Source organism: Mauremys reevesii, linkage group 1, assembly GCF_016161935.1.
Source record: "Mauremys reevesii isolate NIE-2019 linkage group 1, ASM1616193v1, whole genome shotgun sequence".
In the NCBI taxonomy this organism is placed as follows: Eukaryota; Metazoa; Chordata; order Testudines; family Geoemydidae; genus Mauremys; species Mauremys reevesii.
In genome coordinates, this window is record NC_052623.1 from 240,090,506 (window position 1) to 240,110,180 (window position 19,675).

Here is a 19,675-nt window from a genome sequence, read left to right on the forward strand (position 1 = left end):
AGAATGGCTGATAAAAGCATGTCTCCAGAACTCATAAACAAGTTTCATGCAAATCTCTTGCATGCCATGTTACTTTTCCTCTGATAAATATTTAAAGAAGAGATTTGTCTTATCACAATCACTCTTTAATGTAGGACAGTGAGAAAAGACAGCAGATTTTTTTTATTATTGCACATGGGAAGTAACTTTGTCTTTTGATTTTTGTTTTGTTTTGGTGTGTGTAAGCAGAATTATAACATACGTGTTAAAAACTATCCCATACAAACTTTCATATACTAAAGCCCAGAACCTGCCAACACTTAGGCATGTGAATATTACTCACATACATAAAGTTACCCACATATGTAAGTGTCTGCAGGAGGGGGGTCCAAGTACATTTCTTTATAAGCAGTTGCTGTTCTAGTTTGCCTGTTTTCTGCCAGTGGTTTGCAAGGCAGGGAAACACTAGAGCACAAGCTCCACCCCTCCAGTGGAAAGTTCATGGCAACCATCAATCAAAATTAGTTGCCTCTGGCAACCAACAACAAATCTGGCTGAGTTAATCACAGGGATCAAGCATGATGTGAGACGTGGTTATTAGCACATTGATGTTCCACTGAGAATTCCTGGCATTGGGAAGATTTAACATGCCGGAACTTCCAGAAAGTAAGTATTATGTAATGTCTGAAGGATAACTAAAAGAGAACAGCAAATGCTAGGATTAATTTAAAGCTCCTCCAGCTTGGTTGTATCCAGTTGCTGTAACTTAGAGGAGGAAGATACCCAGAGCCAGCATGAAAACTAATGATCACAAGATTAAACTCTTGCTCCTTTGAGATGTGCTTGGTTATGTTATGGAGAAAAGCTGCATGCTGAGAACTTCAGTACTACCCAGTATCGCTTGCAGTCTGCAGCAGTGTTTCTCCAGTTGAAAATCTGCAGACATGGATATTTTATAGTGTTTGCATTTTTAATTTCCTAGTTTTGTTAACTGGTATATTCATTTGTATCTATTTATTATTATTATTGCTTATTGTTTGTATAATTCCCTCCACACCTCAGCAGGGTAAGAAGACTTGCATATAGTATGCGCTATTCCTTTAGAGATACTGGGCCTGATTCTCTATTTCTTGGTATCCTGGGTAGTCATTTGCACCAGTGCAATACTTGTATAAAATGCTTCCATCCTTACTTAGGAGCATCTTACACCCACTTCATACTGGTGCAAGGTGCATGGCAACAAAGAACAGGAAAACACAGACAATTACTCACACATGTATCATGTGCATGGGGCCAATTCATGCCTTTCATGAGGAAGGGCTGGAAAACAATGTGCAGCATTCCCAGGCGATCATCCCAACGAGGGCTGGGTATAGTTTTACAGCGTGGCAAACATTCCAAACCCAGCAAGGTCCAAACATCAATGCATTCTGGATTCCATGGTGTACTTTCCATTAGCTGTCTGCTCCAAACATTTTGTCTTTGGCAGCAGGAAGCTGATGGGGAAAGGATAGAGAAGGATTAATTTAAAGAGACAACAGGGGCACCTTTATCTTCTGCTTCCAAATCTACTAAGATTTCAAGCAGGAGGATGCAGCAGAGAGTGACTACTCTCAGCTCCACATCTTTCCTGAGTTCCAAAACGTAGGGAAGTGGCCTCTGTTGGGTGGGAGGGAAATGGATGCTGGTGCATTACAGCACTTCTCCTCCCAACAAAATCTGGCCCATTTTTGTGGAAACTCAGCTATGTTCACACCCTCTGTGGCACTTTCCTGAACGTGTGATCTGGCCCAGTGGTTATTTTGCCTATTGTCCTAGTGCCCTTTTGTAAGAAACATGACATTTTTCAAAGAAGTCAAGTCAGAGGTCATAACTGGCTTGGCTTGACACTCACGCATATATTGTAGATCGAGAAATGGAAGAATGATTTTCAGTAATGTAAAAGGTGAACATTTTTGCAAAGTTTTAAAGCTCTTTCTCACTTATTCAAGATCTAAAAATAATTTCCTCCTTTCATTAATTCATTAGCAAAACCACAAACTGTATTGACAGAGTGTGACTAACACCTGGTGCAGTGCAGAAGTCATGGTAGAAAAGTCTCCGGCAATGCAACTATTGCAGCAAATTAGCTGCCCCGATCACTTCTAACATGCACTCCCACGCAAGAGGAAAGTGTTTCCATTTAGAAATCAACAATTGAGACAATGTTGCCTAGTGGATAGAGCATGGCATTCAGATGACCTGTGTTCAATTCCTGGCTCCTTGGCTTGCCATGTGACTTTGGGCAAGTCATGTCACTTTTTTGTGTCTCATTCCTCATTTGTAAAATGGAGATAATGATACCTCAATTGTAAAGTGCTTTGAGATCTATGTATGAAAAGTGCTGTGTAAGAGCCACTTATTATTTTAACCTGTTTTTCCTCATGCATCTTAGATTCAAACAAGAGTCATTGCTTTCCCTGGTACACATCAGTATAGCTTTGCTGAAGTCAATAGAGCTGCACTCAGGGCTGGAGTTAGGGGCAGTTGACCCAGGCAACCACCTCAGGTGCCAGGCTTGGGGGACTGTTTTTGTTGTTAGCAACAAAAGGGAAAATAGAATGTTTGAAGTAAAATGTTTCAGGTGTTCCATATGTGGAAATCAGATCACTGACTTCAAATTTCTAGTCTGAGTTGTGGTTTAATATTAAAAAATTTAACAAATGGAGCGGGGAGGGGGACACTGAAGATGCTCCTTGCCTGAAGTGCCATTTGGTCTAGGGTTGGCCCTGGCTGCGTTAATTTACACCTGCTGAGGATCTGGCCTCTCATTTGATATGTTTGTCTGCATTTGTGCATCAGCACCTTTAATGAAGTCACCTCTGCTTTGGCAAGTGTTGAACTACTGCTACAGGGCTTGAAAGGGGAGCACAAAATTTTGTTTCTGTGTAGGTATTAAATATTGTTTTTTTTGTGGTTTTTGGATTTCTTGGTGACAGAGTAGATTACCCAAAAAGGAATTAATAGGATAACATATACTTTTCAGCCAATTATGGGCTGAATTTAAGATCTAAACAATTTGACAGTCAGGGCCAGTGCAAGGAAGTTTCGTGCCCTAGGTGAAACTTCCACCTTGCGCCACCCACCAACCCAGCTAACCCCGCCCCCTCGTGGCAGCTAACCATGCCCCCCTCCGCTGCAGCTAACCCCACCTGTGGAGCCCCCCCCTCCCCGCGGCAGCTAACCCTGCCTGGGGAGCCCACCCCAGCTTACCTCGGCTCTGCCTCCTCTGCTGAGCACGCCGGCGTCGCTCTAATTCTCCTCCCCTCCCAGGCTTGTGGCGCCGATTGGAGGAGACTTAGAGCGGGGGCTGTGTGCTCAGCAGAAGAGACAGAGTGGAGGTGATCTGGAGCAGGGAGCGGTTCCCCTGTGCGCGCCCCCCCCCCCATTAGTGCAGGTGGCCCTCCCCGTGCCGCCCCGCCCCAGCTCACCTCCACTCCACCTCATCTCCTTGCCTGAGGGGGGCTTTTAAGCGCCCTCAACCACTAGGCACCCTAGGCGACCGCCAAGTTTGACTAAGTGGTTGCACCGGCCCTGTTGACAGTAGTATTTATTTGTATTATACAAGCATCTAGGGGTCCTATCCAAGATCAGATTCCTGTTAGGTTTGGCACTGCAAAAACATGTCCGAGAGAGTCCTGACCCTGAAGATTTTACAGTCGAAGTATACAGACGAAGGGTGGTGATTATTCCCATTTTACAGCTAGAGAGCGGAGGCCCAAAGAGAGTAAGTGACTTGCCCCAGGTCATACAGAAAGTCCTGGCAGAGCCTGCCATTGAAGCCCCAGCTCTTAAAGCCCAGGCCTGCGCTTTAACCCTTTCCTCTCAGTATCTTTTTAGTTTCTCATGTTATTGGTGGGAGTAAAGTAAACAATACCAATTCCTTGGCAAATGATACCTTTCAATGGATTGCATGTTGAGAAGATTTGGAAAGAATTTGGTTTTCTCCTTGCTTTATTAATAGACTTTAAAAATAGGGTGACATATGTATAGTAATGAAGGATAAAGGAATAAAGATATAGGAAATCCTAATTTGTATTATACTGGTACATCAAAGAGCTACTTTTCCTTAATCCACTTACTGCCTCTGCACTCCTCACACAAAACCAAGTAAAATCCCCACACTGCTTCAAGAAGAAAGGAGGAGGGAGAAGTGAAGCAAATCTAATAATTAGGAGAAGTATAATTTATTGGCTGAGCACATAAAAACAAATACCATATGGTTACATGTAAAGCCCCTCTGTTACAGTTGCTTTCCTCCATTCTGTTCTATCAACAGCCAAAACCAGACCAGGTTACAGAACCAAAATTTGGCCGGGTTGGGCAAGCTTCATGAACCTAAGGGGAACTAGTGCCAGGTTTTGAGTGACCTTGCATCCAGGTAAAATGCAGTTGTTTCATCATGTATAACCTGGAACCAGGTGAAATTCAGGGGTTTCAGCCGAGTGTCACTTTGAGGGGGTTTTGTTCAAACCTGAATCTAAACCTCAGGGGTGCAAGCTGACACGAAGCAAAACTGAAAAGGGGCACGGTATTAGAAATAAATAACATATGGGCCAAAACTCCACTACACACAACCCCAGGACTTTGGGGAAGTTCAGATCCACATCTACCCTTGGGGCTTGGGTTCATCTGTGCTCTGGTCACAAGAAGATGTATTGGTATGAATGTGAAGTGACTCTCCTTAAGTCACATAACAGAGGGCTTGTTTATGAGGACAGTTGGTGGACGGCAAGCATCTCTTTTTTTAAGCACAACTCAGGTTGCAGGCTCCCAGCAGTGGTAAATTCATACTTAGTTGGCATGTAGGAGCATGCGCCACACAAACTCTGTCCCACCGTGGCCTCTACAGAAAACAGCAGGCAGAGCACCAAAAGTGGTTGAGCTAGTGTTGGAGGAAACAAGGTCTGGGATACACACTGCTCCAGTCAGTGCCCCTCCTGGGCAGCCTCCATTGATGGTTCTCAGCCCTAAATTAAAGCTGAATTTCCCCAGGGGTGGAGGGAGTGCTGGCATTCCCACAACAATCTTCTCCTTCCAGGGTTGAATGGCCCAATAACGAGGTCTGAGTGAATATTCTGCAAAGAAAAATTTATCTGATGAATTTCACCTCTTTTTCTCATGGCATCTCTGAGCAGATCAGGATTTCCTCAAATTTATTATGTGAAAAGAATTGAAGTCTGTGGCAATATTTATTCTTAAGGCTGCGAATCGATCATGAATTCTTCTCTGCAGGGACTTGTCACAACTAAGCAGCACAGCCTGACTGACTTGTCAGATCCAATACCTGAGGCCAAATTCCAGCCCCCATTATGGTCCCTCTTTACTACTCCAGTAGTGGAAAGAGAACAGAGAGGACCCTGGGGGAATTCCCCTATGCAGGACTAGTGTCAGGCTGGCATATGTGACCCTACACTGCCCCTGGCATATGGGTGAGCTGGAGACAGGAGAGGGAATGGCTAGTGGTCTGTGCACCCATAATCCTGGGTTGCAAAATAGCCTACAGTCAGCCAGCTAAGCCTGCCATAAATTAGAGAAGCCCCTGGAACTGCTGTCGTTTACACTTAGGGCTACTCTGGTCATAGGAACAGCCCAGAACCTGGGAGGTGTGAAGAGGTCTAGAGACACCTTTGCCCTCCCATCCCTCTCTTGGGCTGTACCTTTTGTGATGTCAGCCTGAGAGACCGCACAGAATCTGGCTCAAGGCACTGAATCTGTTTCCTGATTGTATGGCAGTGCCAGAGATACTTTTGCAAATACTCATGTGTGCTAAAGTTATGTCTCTGCCAGTAACTTTTGTGCCAGTACAACTTCACTGTGGGCAAGATTTACAACTATGCCTAATGGATTGAGTCCCAACAGATTTAGGCACTTTTTAAAATCCCACCTTGTTTGGCTAGCCGCACAAGGCAAACAAATATAATTCATTTTTCTGGAATATAAAGTATCCACAGAGCTCTAAAAATAGCAATGATAAAGAAAACACATCAAGTTAATACAAACAGCCTGAGTTGTCACTTACCGAACACCTATGGCTAAAACAATCCCCAGCTCTCAGAAATCAGGAGTCATGAGACCATGCAAAAAAACTCTTCAGTTTAACATGTAACACTATTTTCAAAGCAGCCCTATTTTATCACAAGTTGATTCAACTGTATAGTAGTTTTGACACCTCTGATTGCTAATTCATCATTACTTGAAGGGCAAAGACCATCCAAGGTTAGGAACACTCTTTAGTTAAAAATAAAATCTTACCAATCCTTCACTTCATGCCCTCCTTCCCCAGTGCTGTGATATAAAGCATCACCAGCTTTTACGTCAATAAAAGAACAACTCATAATATCAGCTTGAACCAGTTCTGATTTGAGTCTCCCAAGTATTTTATTAATTAAAAGTGAGTATAGTGTTCATAGAGTACGAGAAAAAAGCCAGGGTGAGGGTGGACTACTGAAGTTTTCATGTTGCATTTAGCATTTTGTTTTCCTGGCTCAGACCCTGAGCCACTTTTCACCACAGTCCCGACAGACACAGGACTTAAAGCTAGTGTAGCTGCCCGAAAGGATCATCTCAGTGTGTAGTGGGAATTCTCAATGGGCAAAGCAACTCCTGTGCCAGCTCCTAGGCAAGCATTGGGAATGTGGCTGAGTGGAAAAAAATGTGGCTGGGGCTTCCACAAGCTCATAGATCCCAGCTGCCAGACCAACACCCTAGAGCCCTCACCTTGTGAGGCCTAGCAGAAAATCTAGCATTAACAAACACTCTAGTGTCCCCTAGGGGAAGGTAAAGAAAGAGCTTTGGGCCTCACAGGAATCTTGTTCTGGCTTTTGTGACACCGGTGTTGGGGAGGGAAGGAGAGTTAGAAAAGATGTTGTTGGTAGATAGGTGTAGGAATGGGCAGGCTGTGGGTGGATGAGGACCTTAGAACTCTCTCCACAAATTGTTATGCCGTTGTTACTGTGGTTCTTGAAGAGCTGTTATGTTCCACATGAGAGAGGTCTATATTTGAGTGCCTATAATGGGCAGTAGGGGGAAAGAGGATGAAATTGATGGACGTGATCCCTATATATTCATATCCTATGTTATAACTGCACGATGAGGTGTAAGTAATGTTTGTAAAATGTTTTGAGACCTTCAGAGGGAAGCTGCTTTAGGAATGCAACATATTTGCATGGAGGGTACATCACCTTCTACTGAGGAAACTGACTCAGGGTCTGCTCCTATGTAAATCCATGGGAGTTTTGCCACTGACTTCAATGGAAACAGGATTGTGCCTTCTGAATGTCAACAGGTAATATCAGCAGAGGTGTTGGATGGGAGCCAGCTATGCTATTACAAATATACTTGTATTTTCTGAGCTAAGTAAAGCCTGCAGGATGAGCATCATTTAGGAAGGACTGTCCCTATTTCTTACTAAATATTTCCCATCCTGCCCTTCAATAAAGCTCTTGTAGTCCAATGGGTTTCCAAGGGGGTATCAATGGGATATTGTGGACATGGATCAGCATTCACGTCGCACTCGCGTCAGTACCCAGACCAAGCTGGGGAAGCTAATGATGCAACCAGCAGACCAAATTCAGTGATGAATCCTGGTCACATGCCACTTGATGCACGTTGTGCATCCGCTAAGAAAAATGGGGCATTCCCCAATAGTCCATATTTATAACATTTCAGCCATACCTGCCAATGTTTGCAATGGTTTAATGTGGAACAGAAAGTGCCAGACCATCAAACAGCAAAGTGAGAGAGATGGTGCAAAATAGCTGAATTAAGAAGAACTGCTTCCAATCATAAGCTCTGGTAAGATATGATGCAATGGAAGAAGAGGAGGTGGCAGTATTGATACCATCTGATAGTTTCAATCTAAACTTTCTTTTAGTACAAAATAGTGATCAGACATGAGTGAACCAAAAGCAGCAGCTGATTACATTGGTGGCATTATAATCTCATTTTAAAATGAATGCAGAGCAATATGTTTATTCAGCTATAGTGACAGTCTATCCATACAATGTGATCTTGCCTTGTTTTGCAAACACCAAAGGAAATGATTCATGTCAAACCAACCAACACTATTCCCATGAATAATTCCTGTTAATGATATATTTCTTTCAAAATATATTTTTTCTTGTGTATTTGGACACAGTTTAGAGCAATTAGAGCCTCTAGGATGGTTCAGACTATTATTTGTTCTACTGACAGGTTTAGAAAAGTCACACAGCATGATCTATTTTAGAAAAGACATCATGAATATGGCCAAAGTAATGTACACAGCTGGGTTTAAGTGCTTCATTTCCACTACTGTTTGTGTTTGTATGTAATGGTGATTGAGAATGATGCTTGTGCGCATTCATCAAAATGTATATTTCTTTGACTGACTAGTCAGACAATGGCTGTGACACAGCTTTCAGTTAGCACCCTCAAGGCTTACTGCAGATGTTTGATGGGCACTCATCTCCACTGTTATTTTGAAAACCCATTTGGAAATAATAGCCCTATTACAGGGAACAGTAAGCGGAGGCAACATTATCAAAATGATTTATCCTGTCTGATCCAAAACACATTCCCTAGAGTTTGTGGTTGGATATTTATCCCCTTGTTCCCCCCCACCCCCAGCACATTAAAATCATCATGGGAGGTGGAATCCAACTTACGATACATTGCAAAGATCCCCTTGTCTCTGCTCCCTAACTCCAGTGGATATACAAATAAACAAACAGTCTGTGTTCCCAGAATTCAAATAAATCTCTTTAATGTCATGGGATTTGCTGTGATATTTAGTTCACTGCAAGGCCATTGTTTCTATGGTGGCATAGGAAGGAAATTTTAATGATTTCCATTAGTTGTTTTTAATGGTCTTTAGTGGGCCTTGCACTTCCATTCCTTTCAGGACTCCCACCACAGCTAAAATAGCAGCTAGCAACAACTGTTTTTAAACATGAATTTTTACAAGCAGGAGTCTAGCAAAGTTTCCTTGACTAGAGGGAGCAGGTGCTTCTAGTCCTCATCTTATCATCTGGGGTTGGGTCATCATGCATCTACTCTACAAATTTTACTGTGGTTAAGCAATGTACTTAAATAGTGACCTGACCGTGATAGAGCTGGGTTTAGTCTTGTCTGTGCAAATGGAAGCAGAATTGGAAAGTGTGACTCCTTAACATGGTTTTAACACAATTTGATCTTGTACCCCCATATCAGACCAAACTGGTTTATAGCAGACAGGAGACTATCACGTGTAAGCATTGTGCTTAAACGTGATCCAATCTGGAGTTTAGATAGAGACTTGTGCCATAATAATACCTGGCACTTGTGCAGTGCTTTACATCTATGGATCTCAACATCCTTTACAGTGAAAAGCAAGTATCCTTATTAGGGCTGGTCAAAGGGATGTACTTTATTTTCCGCTAAGAATGTTTAAGAAAATGAAGAAAAGTCATTTTGGTAGAATATTTTGGGATTTTGTTGAGAAAAAACGGAACAAAGAGTAAAAACCTGACATTTCTACAATGGAAATGTTTTTGCAGAAATTTCCATTTTGTCAAAGGGCTGTTTTTCTGGCTGAAAAGCTTTCAGCCTGCTCTAATCCTTACCCCTCTTTTACAGAGGCTGAAGCTAAGGCACACAGAGCAGCACTTGTTTGCCCAAGATCAATGGCAGAGCCAAGAACCAGAACCCACGTTTCCTGATGCCCAGGTTAGCACCCTATCCCCTGTTTTCTATGGCTTCTTTTCACATACCCTGTTTGTACAGTGGCCAAAAATCAGCATTTGCCAACAGTCACAAGAAATGATATCAGATCTGAGTTTTCCTGGTACTTAGGACAGGAGACTGCTGTTGTAATTGCATGATATCTGTTGACAAATATTGCTCTCACCTTCAGCATATCCCAGAAAGCAATGTACTGCAGAATGATATGGAGGTACACAAGAGTGTGAGGAATATTACTTATTATGTGTTTTCCTACCCTACTATCTAGCCAGCATGTGCCCAGAGGAGGCAATATAAGGAAGTGGAAAAGGGAAATCAAGTTAATGAATTGAAGTCTATAGCCAGCTCTAGGGTATACAGTAAGAATTCTGGCTGCATTAAAGATGGTTTGATATTAAAGAAAAATGGTTTGGTCTCATTTCAGTACTTCAACTGCTTCAGTATCAATGCAAACAACAGACCCTTCCTGTCAAGTGAGTAGATTCCAGCTTTTCGTGCACTAGGAATACTTTGTATTGACATGATCCACTGCTTCTCTGCCCACCGTTCTAGATGCTGAATACTGGAAAGGAACATTCCATACACTGACATGATTTACTGTTGTGGCTTCTTCTGCCTCATTGGAATCAGGGCTGATATAATTAGATTTCTAAAAAAATGTTGTCCACTGTTATGTGCAAAAGGATTTGCTAGGACACAAAGCCTGTCACAGCAAGATAAGAACCATATTTTGAATGTGTGTCTCTGCTATTAGCTAATAGTTTTAATTAACTTGGATTGCATTTCTCAGTTTGTCATTGATCAGAGAATATATCCAAGAAGACGACAGTGCTTCAATAAATGGAAGGAATAGTTTTTTAAATAATTACTTGTCAACAAGCTATGTCAGCTACTCAGTGTATTCCATCTGTGAAGATAATATTTATTTTTAATGCTTTTTCCCAGGGAATATTGACTAAAGATTTTCCTCCTTTTTCCTTTGTCCCACCAGTAATCATATTTTTTTCTGTTACAAAGCTTATTATTATATCCAGCTTTTCATGAATGATTAAAGAAATAAACGGAGTAAAACTTCAGGTGTCAGTATCATGTTCAGATGTCATGAACAGGTTTCAGTAATGAGTGCAAGGAGGAGTTTAATTTGACATTGATCAAATGTGTGGGAGACTGGAAGCTATAATAAATATACAATGTATTGTAGGGTTTAGTATGGTGATTGGGGAGTCAGGACATGAGTTCTTTCCCCAACTCTGATACTGTCACAGTTGCTGTGCAACCTTAAGCAAGTCATTTAGGCTGGGATTTAGGTACTCGACTTCCATTAGTGTTTTCTGAGTGGAAATTGGGTGCCTAAATCTCTTGGACTTCTTGGAAAATCCCACCCTAATCCTATCAGTTCTGGTAATATAACTCTCTCTCTTTCTTTTTCTTGGGGGGTGTTGTGTGTTAAATTAAATTAAATAAAAAAAAAACTGAGAGATCCTGATGAAAAGAATAAATGTGGTGTTATTATTTTATATATGCTAGATCTGGATGGATAATATTTTGGTCAAAGTGAGATAAAATATTAGTATAAACAAGTGAAAAAGAGACATCTTGGAGGTGGAAAAAATCTAACCCTAGATATAAATTAAGGGAGCATTACTTAGAATGCAGCATATGAAGAGAGAGACCGGCTAATTGTGGATTAACTACTGTTGACAATGCAGTGCAGCTACAGGAATAAAGGGAAACAAGAAGACTTTTTATCAATACATTAGAAGCAAGAGGAAGACCAAGGACAGGGTAGGCCCACTGCTCAGTGAGGAGGGAGAAACAGTAACAGGAAACTTGGAAATGGCAGAGATGCTTAATGATTTCTTTGTTTCGGTCTTCACTGAGAAGTCTGAAGGAATGCCTAACATAGTGAATGCTAATGGGAAGGGGGTAGGTTTAGAACATAAAAGAAAAAGTAAAAAATCACTTAGAAAAGTTAGATGCCTGCAAGTCACCAGGGCCTGATGAAATGCATCCTAGAATACTCAAGGAGCTAATAGAGGAGGTATCTGAGCCTCTAGCTATTATCTTTGGAAAATCATGGGAGACGGGAGAGATTCCAGAAGACTGGAAAAGGGCAAATATAGTGCCCATCTATAAAAAGATACACAAAAACAACCCAGGAAACTACAGACCAGTTAGTTTAACTTCTGTGCCAGGGAAGATAATGGAGCAGGTAATTAAGGAAATCATCTGCAAACACTTGGAAGGTGGTAAGGTGATAGGGAATAGCCAGCATGGATTTGTAAAGAACAAATCGTGTCAAACCAATCTGATAGCTTTCTTTGATAGGATAATGAGCCTTGTGGATAAGGGAGAAGTGGTGGATGTGGTATACCTAGACTTTAGTAAGGCATTTGATACGGTCTCACATGATATTCTTATCGATAAACTAGGCAAATACAATTTAGATGGGGCTACTATAAGGTGGGTGCATAACTGGCTGGATAACCATACTCAGAGAGTAGTTATTAATGGTTCCCAATCCTGCTGGAAAAATATAACAAATGGGGTTCCACAGGGGTCTGTTTTGGGACCAGCTTTGTTCAATATCTTCATCAACAACTTAGATGTTGGCATAGAAAGTACGCTTATTAAGTTTGCAGATTATACCAAACTGGGAGGGACTGCAACTGCTTTGGAGGACAGGGTCAAAATTCAACATGATCTGGACAAATTGGAGAAATGATCTGAGGTAAACCAGATGAAGTTTAATAAAGACAAATGCAAAGTGCTCCACTTAGGAAGGAACAATCAGTTTCACACATACAGAATGGGAAGAGACTGTCTAGGAAGGAGTATGGCAGAAAGGGATCTAGGGATTATAGTGGACCACAAGCTAAATATAGGTCAACAGTGTGATGCTGTTGCAAAAAAAGCAAACGTGATTCTAGGATGCATTAACAGGTATGTTGTGAACAAGACACGAGAAGTCATTCTTCCGCTCTACTCTGCGCTGGTTAGGCCTCAACTGGAGTATTGTGTCCAGTTCTGGGCACCGCATTTCAAGAAAGATGTGGAGAAATTGGAGAGGATCCAGAGAAGAGCAACAAGAATGATTAAAGGTCTTGAGAACATGACCTACGAAGGAAGGCTGAAAGAATTGGGTTTGTTTAGTTTGGAAAAGAGAAGACTGAGAGGGGACATGATAGCAGTTTTCAGGTATCTAAAAGGGTGTCATAAGGAGGAGGGAGAAAACTTGTTCACCTTAGCCTCTAATGATAGAGCAAGAAGCAATGGGCTTAAATTGCAGCAAGGGAGATTTAGGTTGGACATTAGGAAAAAGTTCCTAATTGTCAGGGTGGTTAAACACTGGAATAAATTGCCTAGGGAGGTTGCAGAATCTCCATCTCTGGAGATATTTAAGAGTAGTTAGATAAATGTCTATACGGGATGGTCTAGACTGTATTTGGTCCTGCCATGAGGGCAGGGGACTGGACTCGATGACCTCTCAACGTCCCTTCCAGTTCTAGAGTCTATGAATCTATTGCGAAAGGGCCACTTGTCTTTTGGGATGTGTATACTATAACCAGGAAGGTTATAGTACCATGTCATGGTTAAGGGCTGGCTGAACCTCTGACCCCTTCTCTGGTCTCTCTGAGGGTGTTCCCCATCAACATGAGGCCTTGATCTTTACCTCCCTGGGGTGAAGTCACACAATTATCCCTGTCTTTGACCATATGTCAGGCTACAGCTCCCTGTGGATTAAGAGCACTTATCCCAACAGGTCTACCTGGGTTCTGGTACCTGCAGGTCCTCCCTTTGGGATTTTGTGACCACTAGAGAATACAATGGCAAAATAGCCTTCTTAAAACAAAGTATTGTTTAATTTTAACAGTGGGAATGCCACAGGGTGCACTCACCACTAGTGGATGCCTCCTCCTGGCCACCCTGGGGATTAGCTCTGCCAGATGTTGCACTCACCTCTGCTGGTGTCTTCATCTGTCATCCTCTTGTTCTGCGGACCCCTCTCGCTCCAGGAACTGCAGCCTCCTCTTCATGACTTGACTCCCTGGCTGGGTCACCATACGCGTTTTCCCGCTTCTGGTTTATCAAAGTCTTTCCAGGACAAATCATCCCAGGCAGTGAACTGTCCTTTGCCTGGTCTGTGCCACATCCCCAGCGGCTGGTAGGGGAACCTGGGCCAACCCTCTACTCTGGGTTCCAGCACAGGGGCCCTCCAGATAGCAGCCAAGACTTGCATTGCTATTACTTGCTGCTGTTCCCCTGAGCACCCTCCTGGCTTCCCCTTCCTCTCCCTTTGGGTTTGGGAGCCTCCCACCTCCATCCTCCCAGGGAGCAACTGTGGACTACCCTCTATAGTCCTGTAAACGGGTTGACTCACTCCTGCAGCGCCTCCTGCTCGTTACTCTGGGAATTAGCTTTGTTCAGCACCGGAGCGCCCTCTGCAGGCCAGTGATCCACATGTTCTCAGGCCCTCATGTCCCTCTCTGGACCCAGTGCCCCTTTTCTCCAGGGTGCTGCCCCCTGGCAGTAACCCCTTTTCACTCTGGGCTTCCCCTTTTGTTTCAGGGAACCCCCACCCTCTATCCCTACCTTGCCTCAGTACATGGCTACTGTCAGTCATTGTCTAGCCCCACACTCTGGGGCAGACTGCAGTATCAGCCTATTCATCATTGGCAGGGTTGGGTTTGGACCTGCTGCTTTGGCCTACCCCTGGGCTGCCCTCTGCAACCCCCAGTACCCGTTGGCCTTGTGCTAGGCCGCAGCCTGGGGCTTTCCTGGCTAGAGCTCCTCAGCCTTTCCCCGGCCCTGCTCCACTCACGTATTCGGCCTCAAGCTAAGCAGCCAGGCCTATCCCTCTCTGAAGGCAGAGAGAGACTGTTTGCCTTTGGCTCCCTGGCCTTTTATAGGGGCCAGCTGTGGTTCAGTTTGGGGCGTGGCCTCACCTGCAGCCACTTCCTCCATTAGCCCAGTCTTGAGAACCGCCGCTCTCAAGCCCTGCCAGGCCACTTTTAAACCCCTCTGGGCCGAAGCAGGGGGTCACCCTGCTACAAGTCCCAACACACTTCCCTCTTCCCAGGGAGTGCCTAAAGCCTACCTTCCTGCAGCCCCCTTCTGTTGCCAGCTTCCTGGGTTATATAAGCCCCATCTGTTCCTGCCTAGCTGAGCTTCAAGCAGGGGCGGCTCGGCCTGCCAGCTAGCGCGCTGCGCGCCGCGCCAGCGCCCTGCGCCTGGTCGGGTTCCCTCCCTCTTCCCTCGGCTCCGCTTGAGTGCCGGCCCTGCCCCTGCTGCGGTCCCGGGGAGCCCCGACCAGCCGGCGCTGCCGCTGCGGTCATGCGCGAGGGCGGAGGGCGGGCGGGGCCGCGCCGCGCCCGCGCTGCGGTCATGCCTGCGGCAGGTCCGTCCCCGTGGGTGGACCTGCCAGGCATGACGGGGCGGAGCTCACAAGCACCCGCGCCGCCCTGAAGCGGCCGCCGCGCCGCGCGCTTGCTGCGCTGGGGTAGAAGCCGCCCCTGGCTTCAAGTCTAATTAATCAATCCCTGCTCCCTGGCTCCTTCTCCAGGTGCAGCCTGGGCAGTTAACTGGGCGGAATTTACCTTTCAGGGCCAGTGTGGGGCGTACACCCCATCCAAAGCATAACACAGGAGAAAAGGTTTTTAAAACAACCGAGGTCTACACTCATATCTCTCTTACCTAGCAGGCTTACCATCCCTAGTAGACAATAGACACATCTAAGTTCCCAGATAACCCATCCTCGGAAGTCTGGGTTCCCCTTCATTTCCTCTTCTGAGAGCGAGACTTTAAATCAAGCCCCAAGCCCTATTGTTCTCCTCTGTTTTCTGAGCCTAATTAAACTGGTTTGGGCAGCTCAGCAAGAGCTGTGAGTAGCAACACTAAGTCCTAGGTGTTTGCTGAGAGGCCGTTATCCGGGTTATTGTCCTTCTTCCTGTCTCCATTTCCTGACAGTCCTGCTGTGAATTAAGTCACTATATTCATACAGTGAACCTTTCAATAACCCTGTCACATACTGTATTCATAAATTATTACAGAGCAGGCCCCACGTGTTTCACAGTACCAATTTACACTGTGCTGACAAGTGTTTTGTACAGCAACTGTAAATCCAAGAATACACTAATACTGTACATAGTTCTTGTCAACATCCTTTGAAAAAATACAGACTCTGGATTTACACTAGTGTAACAGAGTAGACTCTCCTTTGGGGACTTGTAAAACTAAGAAAATGGGATACAAAAGTTACTAGGAGAGGATGGGCACACTTCCTACAGTATTGTCTTTACAGTTACTTTTGCCACCAGTGTTTTACGGGCCAAAGCCTGGGCTGCATGTGGACAGCTTTGCACTTTTCCACCAGAGCAAAGATTTTCTGAAGTCCACTTAGCATGCCACAGGAGGATCACCCTAAGAGAGCCACCGTAGCAGAGTCTCCATTATCCCAACCTCCCACCCTACTCCTTGCAGCTTGTAGAAATGGCATGCCTGGGGAAGGAAATTGAATTTGGATGTTGACTCTTTAATGGCGATCACTTTAGATGCTGAAAACTGTATTGATACATTGATTAGCCCCATATATCAAGAAGGTTAGAGGAAAGCAAAGAAATAGATGAGATTGCACATGTTCCATTAAGCACCGTTGTGGTGAAATCCTGATCCCATTAAAGCTGATGGAAAAACTCTCATTGACTTCAATGGGACCAGGATTTCACTCCAGTAGTCTTTCTAGAATGTAAGGGGAAGAACATACAAGAGTAGCAAGGGAGCATGGAGTGTAGTTATGTAAAATACAGAGCTTTGTTCTCCTTTGTCAGTGCTGATTGATTCTGTAGTCAATGTGATCATCATCACCTCCTATGGAAGATATTTATATGATAAAATGTCATTTATAGCAAAATAATGCACTGTGCAATTGATTCTTGGTTACTGAAACCATTTCTTACTTAACATTAATGTACTGTACTGAATAGAGGTTTCTTAACACACTCGTATATGTCCGCTAAGAATAAGCTCAGGGCCCAGTATAAAGTATGGGTGCTTAATGTATCTTGACAGTCAATAAATGTTTGGTAAAGGACTGGCAATGAATTCATTATTCTCCTTATGAACCCATTCCTATTTATTGCAAACAATCAGAAATATTTTATTGTAGGGAATGAGATCTCACATAACAGTTCTTTCACCAGAGCTGCCATGAAAGGACCAGTTAGACTAGAACAAAGTACAGTTAATGATAGGTTGTTTCTCAGAGAATTAAACACTGTAATTGGTCAATTGGATTGAGCATTTGAGAAGGGAAGAGTTGCAATTATATTAAAAGCTATTTACTGTACTTTGGCAGCTTTCTCTCTGCCTTGGGCGATTCTACACTCTACATCAACATTCAAGTTCATCACAAAGTTCTAAGTTTCCTAGCAGTGCCAAGGTCAGGTTGTTAGTAGGGCTGTCTAGCAATTAAAAAAATTAATTGTGATTAAGCACATGATTAATTGCATTGTTAAACAATAGAATACCATTTACTTAAATATTTTTGATGTTTTCTACATTTTCAAATATATTGATTTCAATTACAATACAGAATACAAAGTGTACAGTGCTCACTTTATATTTATTTTTTATTCCAAGTGTTTCACTCTAAAGAGACAAAATAAATAGTATTTTACAATTCACCTAATACAAGTACTGTAGTGCAATCTCTTTATCATGAAAGTTGAAGTTACAAAATGATGTACAAAAATACTGCATTCAAAAATAAAACAATGTAAAATTGTAGAGCCTGCAAGTCCACTCAGTCCTACTTCTTGTTCAGCTGATTGCTCAGACAAACACCTTTGTTTACATTTGCAGGAGATAATGCTGCCAACTTTTTGTTTACAATGTTACCTGAAAGTGAGAACAGGTGTTCTCATGGTGCTGTTGTAGCTGGCATTGCAAGATATTTACGTGTCACATGCGCATGCTTCAACCACCATTCCGGGGACATGTGTCCATGTTGATGATGGGTTCTCCTCGAAAACCATCCAAAGCAGTGCGGACCAACGCATGTTCATTTTCATTATCTGAGTCAGATGACATCAGCAGATAGTTGATTTTCCTTTTTGGTGGTTCGGGTTCTGTAGTTTCTGCATTGGAGTGTTGCTCTTTTAAGACTTCTGAAAGCATGCTCCACACCTCATCCGTCTCAGATTTTGGAAGGCATTTAAGATTCTTAAATCCTGGGTCGAGTGCTGTAGCTATCTTTAGAAATCTCACATTGGTACCTTCTTTGAGTTTTGTGAAATCTGCAGTGACAATGTTCTAAAAATGAACAGCATGTGTTGGGTCATTATCCAAGACTGCTATAACATGAAATATATGGCAGAATGAGGGTAAAACAGAGCAGGGGACTGTAGCGATGTGACAACACACTGGCACGGCACCTCCTGCTGGTTGTCTCGGGAATAAGCTCTTCAGCTCCAGAGCGCCCTCTGCTGGCTGATGTCCTGCTTGCCGCTGGACCCCTGGGTCCCTCCCAGACCCCAGTGCCCCTTTACCTTGGGTGCTGCCTTCTGGCAGAACCCCCCATTCTCTGGGTCTCCCCACCCAGGGGAACTCTCAACCCTCTATCCCAACCTTGCCTCAGTGGCTACTGCCAGTCACCATCTAGCCCCCCTCACTGGGGCAGACTGCAGTCTATCAACCACTCATCATCGGCAAGGGGGGTTGGACCTGTTGCCTTTGCCTACCCTGGGCTGCACCTCTGCAACCCCAGTACTCTTTCCGGGGTTTAGCAAGGCCTGCAGCCTGGGGGTTTTCCAGGCCAGAGCTCCCCAGCTCCTCGGGCCTTTCTCCAGCTGCTCCACTCTAGGTACGCTGCTATGTTCCCAAGCAGCCAGGCCCATCTCTCTCCACAGCTAGAGAGAGAGTCTCTGTGCTCCTGGCCCACAGTCTTTTATAGGGCCAGCTGTGGCTGCTTCCCCAATCAGCCTACCCTATTGGCTCCCCAGAGCAACCCTCTCCCAGGGCTGTTTTAACCCCTTCAGGGCCGGAGAGGGTGACCACTCCACTAAAGGGACATACATACAATTCTCCCCCAAGGAGTTCAGTCACAAATTTAATTAACGCATTATTTTTTTAACATGCATCATCATCATGGATGTCACAGAGAAATAACCCTTCCCACAAGCCATAGCTGAGCAATAGCAGGGTTGCTTCCTGGATCCTACTTCATTCTCATTGAATGAGGTTGTGTGGGTGTATCAGAGCAGTCCAGAGTCCATCATCTTGAGTCTGAGAGATGGGTGCTTCATTTTACAAATTCAATGTGCAAGTGAATAAGTCCCAGATTTGTAAAGTTGTGTACATGCTTTTACAAATGTGGGCCTAAATGACAAAAGCAAACAAAATTGTAGGATTTTAACACAGGGCAGAAGGAAGGCAAGCCTTATCCTATGCTACTGAAGTCAGTGGGAGCATTGTTATTGCAGGCTCAGGTCTGAAATAGGAAACCTGGGGGAGGAGGTTGATTACAGCATGACCAGTTTTTGAGCTGGCAAAACAACGTTATACCCTGGAAGTTACAAGTGGCCCTTTCTTCCATCCTTTACCATGTAGATTGATCTGTCGTCTGAGGCTCACCATTTAAAAGATGAGATGGCTGCCATTTCTGGCACATATGAAAAGGAGATGCCTGCACCTCAGGAACAACTAGAAGTGAGCAGTTGTGGCAAGATGAGAACTGAAATCAGCGGACACAAGAATGCTCAAATGGAAACCAGATCCCAAAAAAGGTTTGTTTGCTTCTGCACCGAATACAGAGTTCTGATGGAAAGTTGTTTTTCTTATTTAAAGAGAGCAATAAGGCAGTTGTGGCATTTTATAGCTCAGTAAAAGAAATTCCCTGCCCTAAGAAATTTGTGATATCTAGTTTTGCCAACCTCATGTATTCAAAAACCATGAATCA

The 19,675-nt window shown here is 43.9% G+C and overlaps 1 protein-coding gene across 13 annotated transcripts in view; it reads left to right on the forward strand.

Moving 5' to 3' along the window:
- LMNTD1 (lamin tail domain containing 1) overlaps positions 1–19,675 on the forward strand; it is a 295,495-nt gene that overhangs the window by 13,558 nt on the left and 262,262 nt on the right. For 9 of the 13 annotated variants that reach the window (XM_039520482.1, XM_039520486.1, XM_039520481.1 and 6 more), the window contains 2 exons: positions 9,616–9,705; positions 19,327–19,502. In XM_039520482.1, the coding sequence (XP_039376416.1) occupies positions 9,616–9,705; positions 19,327–19,502 (266 nt within the window). Of the gene's footprint in view, positions 1–512; positions 646–9,615; positions 9,706–10,144; positions 10,194–19,326; positions 19,503–19,675 lie in introns of those variants that run through there. The other 4 variants (XM_039520489.1, XM_039520487.1, XM_039520488.1 and 1 more) reach the window with 3 other exon arrangements.